General features: G+C 40.3%; 1 protein-coding gene across 1 annotated transcript in view; it reads right to left on the reverse strand.

The window, feature by feature from the left end:
• Positions 1–2,779: 2,779 nt before the first annotated feature.
• Positions 2,780–7,626, reverse strand: part of bag6 (BCL2 associated athanogene 6) — a 16,616-nt gene continuing 11,769 nt past the window's right edge. The window contains exons 19-25 of the mRNA XM_079227756.1: positions 7,557–7,626; positions 5,375–5,509; positions 4,938–4,994; positions 4,605–4,829; positions 3,940–4,047; positions 3,706–3,852; positions 2,780–2,972 (exon numbers count right to left, since the gene is read on the reverse strand). The exon at positions 7,557–7,626 is cut by the window's right edge and continues 55 nt beyond it. Coding sequence (XP_079083882.1) covers positions 2,877–2,972; positions 3,706–3,852; positions 3,940–4,047; positions 4,605–4,829; positions 4,938–4,994; positions 5,375–5,509; positions 7,557–7,626 — 838 coding nt within the window. The 3' untranslated portion in view covers positions 2,780–2,876. The remainder of the gene's footprint in view (positions 2,973–3,705; positions 3,853–3,939; positions 4,048–4,604; positions 4,830–4,937; positions 4,995–5,374; positions 5,510–7,556) is intronic.

Here is a 7,626-nt window from a genome sequence, read left to right on the forward strand (position 1 = left end):
ACAATGTGCTTTACAGGAACCCACAAAAAGTACTTTATTTTAACATTCACATTTGAGGCCAAACTTGGGAACATTTTGTGTGAAGAGGTTTACAACTACAATGGAGCTAATGTATTTGTAAATGAAGACTATACCCATAATTCTGGGCAAGAAAGGTTTGATGGTATTTACAGGGTCAAATGTCATTTGGGGAGAAGCATAGAGGAAGCACATGGGTTTTAAATTAGTTATCAAAATTGTATGGCTAAATACCAAGTAGTTTAATTTTCCCCTGCGGACCTTTACAGCAGTTAAATCGTGATTTGATGTTGCCCCCATGAATAATGAAATGATATTAGCACAGATGGTTGAAAAGACAGCAAGGCCGAGCTCCTCCTCGTGGCACTGGCACCACAATGGCAAGCATGTGGCAGGTGACAGGACTGACCACTGGCCCCCTAGTGGTGGCACCTCTCTGACTACTGGCCCCCTAGTGGTGGCACCTCTCCAGCTACTGGCCCCCTAGTGGTGGCACCTCTCTGACTACTTGTGACACTCCTGTGACAACTACTCACCCTCCTACACCTAACTACATAAAAGGAGAGAAGTGGAGATATTCTTCTCCACTTTATCAAAACGTTTAAAAATTTAGTTTTAAGATTGTATTAAAAATGATGATTTAGTTTCATTATTTTTAGCTGATTGTTGTACATGACTATAAAAGTAATTATTTGGAAAAAGTATATTTTGTTCCTTTTTGTTTCAAAACCAGCGAAGTCATACATAAATAAAATTAATGATAAACAAAAAAGTACAGCAAGGTTGCTCGAAGGATCTATATAGAGAACGGGGGCTCAGCTGACCTGTCATAACAACAATGGGTGTTCCCAATGAAATGTGGCTCCACCCACTCAATATGCCAGGGGTGCCGAATGAGTGACGTTCGCTTGCCGCGGTCCTGGCACTCGACTGACGTCTGCCACAGACTTGCCCCACACTTGCCACTGCCAGTAATCACACTCGCTGTCTCCCTGAGAAGATTGAAGGTTACTGTTGGTAGTTGGCATATAAAATGTTGTTGACGGGGTGTTTTCGCAACTAGAAATGTTGTTTACATCTCAGCACAAGACATTCTGAGACCCCGTGCCATACATCTCAGTATTGTGTGTTGCAACCCATGTTTCTTTGCCATATTTGCTCGTAAAAAAAAACACATTGCAATCTCTTGTCAGAACACTCAAAACTGTAACCTTCAGCTGAAAGCTTCAAAGCCAAATTTGAAAGGCCATAAATCTGCTTTTCTTCCAAAGCAGTGTTTTGCATAGTGCCTGAAGCATGTCCAGCACTGAGGTTATCTGTGGAGCTTTTATCACACCGTCACCTCATATTACCTGAAGGGATCTTTGCTGAAATGGGGACACTGACAGAAATATATCAGATTTGTGTCTAAAGACATTACTGCACATAATCTTGTCTGTAAACTTCAACAAGGCCCTTAAATTACTATTATGTCTCATCAATCTGGGAAGCCAGTCTCTGGCCCAATCTCAATCTCCCTCCTAAACCCTCAAACCCTGAACCCTCAGGGATTTACTGACATCAGCTGCTAAATGGCTGAGTGTGAGAGGCTGTGATGGCTTGAACTGGTGTACATAGGAATGGGACAGCACTTTGCTGCAACATATCACATGACTACATAAATATTGTGTACAATTGTGTATTTATTTCATACTTTTTATTCACTGATTTGAACGTCTTCCTCACGAGATGAGAAGTCATTTTAAATTATCAATTTACTTGTTTGTCAAAACAAAATGTTTGAATGTAAAAACAATTATATATATTTTTTGCTTGCATTCCTCTGATTTCATGTGTTTTTATGTTCCATCTTCCATCTCAAATGTATTTTATCGGGCTGAACGGCCACGTGTCTTTGTTTACCTTTTTTCACGCCTTCATTCTTCCATTGGGAACTGCGTGTTTAACGTCACTTTGAAAAATGTTGACCTAGAAGTATTAAATATTTGTTTGTCAATTTAATGTATTTCAGGACATATGATCTGTCCCCAGTAGTGGAATGTAAATAAGCATGCTACATTTACTCAAGCAACATTCTTAAAGTTACCACAGGCAACTTTTATTTTCTGTTGATTTTGGTGGTCCCTGTAGTGTTGTAGAGGTATATAGTATAGTCTTAAATAGCTCATACAAAAGCAATTGCATATTATGTCTCAAGTCATAAAATATATTTTTAAAAGTCGCACACAGTATGCCTTTGAGTACTTCTTACACATTTTTACTGCAATTTGTTACTTACCTTCACACAATTGCAAATACTGATATCTGTGCTCAGCTATTTGTCTTCTTTCAATTTTCTCAAAGCAGATAATACTCAGACTCAGAATACTTTCATACTGTATCAAGTTTTTTTAAATTTTTTATTAAGCTTACTTTACATTCATGTACCAAACCGCTTGTTCGTCACATGAAAGTATACTCTTGCACTCGAGAGTATTGACAGGAAGTCTAAAGTCCACTAAATAATGAGAATTTAGCCTCCATATTAACAAAGCAACACGAGGATATGAGGGCAAAATAGACACAAGTATCCAAACAGAAGTGACCTGATGGAGTCAAACTTAAATCCGATACCTTTTCACAAGGAACATTCTCTCAGCCAAACGTTGGACCAAAATAAACATAGAAATAAATAGGCACTGGGAGAAGTAGTCACATTAGCATGAGGCAATTAGTCAAGAGAGCGCCTAACTGCTTAAAAAGCCATACAGACAGTTTGGGGTGTGAGGCTGCATTGAGGGGCAGTTTAATGAAGATCAAAGAAATAAAAAAGATAAAAACATCGAGAACCTTGCAGGTTTCATATCAGTTGAACTTGATTATGAGTCTGATGAAAAGGCCCTGTGTGCATTGGGGGAATGCTGAGAGTTGAAATCCGGGTCTTCCCTCACTCGTTTCTTGATGTCTGCTTTAACCTGAGACGGAAAAAAGATGTGTCAGAAGGGGACTTTGTGTGGCTCGTCTAACATGTTCAGATAAGGACGGTATTTTCAGAAAAATAATTTAAAATTACTAATAACAGCAGTTTACAGCTAAAGAATTACATTAGGATGTGGTTGAGTTGAATGGATATGAACGAAACCAAGTAATGTCAGTATACTTTTAACACATCTCCATCTCAACAATTATGTTGGGCTGCATTAACTAAGACCCATTATAATTATCAATTATTCTGTGGATCTTTGACTGGAAAAATGACTAACAATTAAATGATTGCAAAAATAGTTACCGATTATTTTTCTATTATAATTAATAATAATAATAACTAATTATTATTTAACCAATTGTTTGAGGTCTGCACTTATCCAGACTATGTATGAAAACAACGTGTATATTACATTCTAAAACTGTTCGTAAGTTTGCTAGGTCAAAGACCAATGTTTAAAAAAAAAAAAAAAATCAAACATTTTAAGGTTACCTTTGTTGTCGTAATTTTCAAACAATTTATTTAATTTAGACTTATTTAAAACAGCTTGTGTTCTTAACATACATCTAGCAGTGTAACCATGCGTCTCTGATTAAGATGTCGAGAACATGTGATGCTAACTAGTACATAGCATGGCCAAAACTTTGAAAACAGAGGACCAGAGCGGTCATCACGACCCCAAATTACGTGACCCTGGTTATGTACACGCAGGACTTAGTTACCTGTTCTGCATACGCTTCCTTCAGCTCCTGGGTCTCTAGATCGTCCTGTAATCGTTCAGCAGAAGTGATGGGCTTCACTCCCGCTGTCCTGGCTGCTTGACTCACCGCATCAGAGAGGGAGAGGAGGCTTCCACCCCCCAGTCCTGTCTGAAAACACACACACAAACACCTTGAAGAAGGTAAAGACAAGTGACATTCATTTGTAATAAGTGAAGTTACAACTGATCTGATTACCTTCCTGCGTTTAGCTGGCATGCCATGCAGATAAGCGTCAGACAGCGGGGGCTGAGCCTTCATCTTCCTCTGGGTCATCATATCACACCTGATGATGGGCACCCATTCCTACAACACATACAGTTCAGTGAAGATGGGGATGATGAGTTACCAATGGGAATCTTTTAAAAAGGATGTTTGAGTCAAAACCCTCTTTGTTACTGTTTCTCCATTGCAGCTCAGAGGTAAAAAAAAGAGGGAATATTATCCTAAAAAACCCTTTGGAACATACCAACTGGATCTCACCAAACCTCATATTAGCTTTGGCTAAAGTTGGAATTGCATTTTTGCATTGAAATGGTAAGTGTAGATTTTGTTCCCCATTTCCTCGACTGGATGCCAAGGAGCTCAACATAGTGTGGACACAATTGAAGCAAGGCATTTTTTTTTTATCTATCCTTAAGTACTAGTGAGAATATATATTAAAGTTATAAAAAAAAAAAAAAAAAAAAAGGCTCAACAAGATCCATTGTGTCCAGAAACAATTACAATCCACAGTCCATGAAACCTGTTGAGGATTACTTAGTAATGAGTAAACACTGCAAATGTGAACAAACAAACAAATGTAGTCAGGAAAACAAATAAGATGAATGTTAAAACAGTATACGAACTGTGTGGGCTCTTACAGGTGGAACAGCTGCCGCCCAGGTCTCGGACTCTCGTGCAGACTCCTCACTCCCTCCCTCAGCTCCGGCTGCTGCCATGTCGCCCCCTAATGGTGCAGCTCCTCCCGAGGCCCCAAGGTCTCCAGGCAGCACCCGTGTTTCCCGTGACGACGCCCTCGTGTCGTGTGACACCGACATGGCCTCCTCTGCTGTGGTGGCTGCAGCTGGTGAGAGGGTGTCCCCGATCTTTGGAAGTGGAGGACAACGAAATGACGGAACTATAAAGGCGCAGCAATGCCTAACCCTTCAAACAGAGTTCACCTGAAAAGGACATTAAAGACACACCACGCTTACCGTTGCACTTTGTGCTCGTTCTGGCTCTTGTGTGCCAGTTGCAGAAGACTGCTCTGCCTGTGAAAGAATGTCATTTAATATTTATTAGCCATTTCAGACGTGCTGTCCTAAGTAACAGGATATGTAACAGCCATCAGATAAGACGGACTCATGTATTCTGTTTTGAAGAAAACTGATACAGCTTCAAAACATAAATTACAGAAAGTAACACTGAACTCTACAGTTCTAGAAACAAGATTTGTGGTAAATGAACACATTTTAAGTTCTCAAGTGTAACAGACAGCCTCCGGCCTGAGAGGCTACATCATGTAGATGAGGCTTGCAGCTATGATTTCCTCCAACTGACAACATGGGTCCATCAATATTATGGTAGGAAGCCATAGATGCATAGCTAAAACATCATCGTTTAAAAAAAAGGTATGCAGCTGGTTCGTCACCTGTGTGTGAACGATGTAGTTCTGGATCTGCTCCTGTGAGATGGGGATGTGCTCCAGAATCACCTGCAGCCTCATCGTCATCATACTGGTCATCCAGTTGACCAGGCTGGGGCTGATGTCGCTGGACATCCTCCGCTGGAACGACAAGAGAAGATAAAGCTTTCATTATACAGGTAGAACTGCTTCTTCTTTACATTTACATTAAAACTTTAAAGATTAGATTAGAAAATGCTATTAATCCCCAGTGGGGAAACTCATTTATCACCAAAATTCCTACAGACAACAACAGACAAAGTCCACAGTGCACAACAGACAAGAAACGCATCAAAAGAACAAACACCAGAAAATGCCATATAAAACATGACCGACATCAGAAAAACGCTAAATCTAAAAAACACAACTAAAAGGTGTCCAGTTAAAAAAAAAAAATCTAACTGCTACTGGGACAAAAGACCTTCCGAGTTGTTCAGTAGAACACTTTGCCATCCTGAGTCGCTCACTGAATGAACTTCTGAGTCCATTAAAAACACAGTGTAGTGCAGTGATTGTCAACCACTGTGCCGTGAGAGATCGTCAGGTGTGTCGTAGGAAAATGTCCAATTTCACTTAATTGGTCCAAAAAAACAATATTTAGTTGCCGCAAATGATTTTCCATTGTTGAGCGTCTGAGCCTGCAATAGTGGCTGGCAGAGTAATATAGAACAGGTCTACACCTTGTTCTGCTATTAAACAAACTAAACAGCCGTATGTTATTGATCTTATCTTCAAGACAGCATGTCATTTCTGGGTCGCGTTACAACTCTTCTCTGCTCTCTGTATTGCGCACAGCGGAGTTCCGCCCCAATGCGATGCACAAAGGTGAGACACAGCGGACAGAGAGCGGCGATAAATATGTCGCGTGCTTTTCACAATGGGATTTGCTGCTGAAGCCATCAGTATTTTAAGCTATGAGCTATTACTTTTAAAGCCCAACAGTTCATGTATTTGCACGTCAAGACGAACATCCAACAGGCTGCAGCCTAGAGCTCAACCAATGACGTTTCTGACTTTGCATATCGAGAGGCTCTGGAAATATTCTTCACACTTTGTGGTTGTCATTAAAATAAATGAACACCATGTTTCCTTCAAGTCAGTATTTATCAAACTGAGGCGGTATTTATTACAGGTGGGGCGCAAGAGGAACTGCTGGTTTTAAATGTTCACCGTCCGCCGTTAATAGGTTACGCTTGCACGACTGGCCGATTCTTGTCATTTCGCCAAAAGACGATCTTTATGAGATCTCCGTGAGGTCGGCTTTCTGCTGTTGTGTCTCTCAACATTGAGCATGAATTGAGAGCCGTATCAAATCTACAACCCCATTTTAAAAGATGTGTAGAGGAAAGCAGCTTACTGCAGCCACTAATACTGATACAACTTGATGCTCACATATCTGCACTCATTCTGTTTTGTTTTGCAAAAAATAGCTTATTGTTTTCAACAACTCTTCCATGCCAGTAGGTAGCGCATAATGACCTACCATATATGCTGTATTATGCTACAATGTGACATTGTGTAACTTTTTGGGTTGTTGGTGTGCCACGGGATTTTTTTATTGTAGAAAATGTGCCGCGGCTCAAAAAAGGTTGAAAAACACTGGTGTAGTAGTGTAGTGGATGGCCTTCAAAAGAAACAATCGTTTCTAACTTGGCCCTTGTTATCTTTTCTATAGTGACCTGTAGTGAGTCCAGGGGAAGGCCGATCACTGAGCCCAAGTAGCTTTTGTTTTTTCTGCTTATCTCTTATGTGACCATTCCAACCTCACACAAACATGTCCTGGACACAGTAGCTTTCTTCTCCAATCTGTTTTGCTTATGATGCCATTCTCTACTTAAGGTGTGCTTATTTTGAGTCACTCTGTGTGCGGTTTAAAATCTATAATGCTAGGTTATTTCTAATGAGAAATAAACTGTTGGCCTTCATCTGGTCGATATTGTCATGAGTTTGTTTGGCTTTTAGTTTTTTGTTTGCTTTTCCTTCCAAAAGCACTCAAGGGCGCCGTCATCAGGCAGCGATGCCTCTTGCAAATACACATAACTTTGCTTTTGCACAAAGCACTAAACTTGATATCCTTTGACTAACATGCCAAATCCAGTTTCATCTGGAGTCTACTGAACAGACAATTAGTGAGAGATTGTATACTGACTATGCGGTGGTTGATGACGGCAGTGAGGGCTCTCTGGTCTCCTCTCAGGCAGTGCAGGTTGAGGGCAAGA

Source organism: Taurulus bubalis (assembly GCF_910589615.1).
Source record: "Taurulus bubalis genome assembly, chromosome: 12".
NCBI classification, from domain to species: Eukaryota; Metazoa; Chordata; class Actinopteri; order Perciformes; family Cottidae; genus Taurulus; species Taurulus bubalis.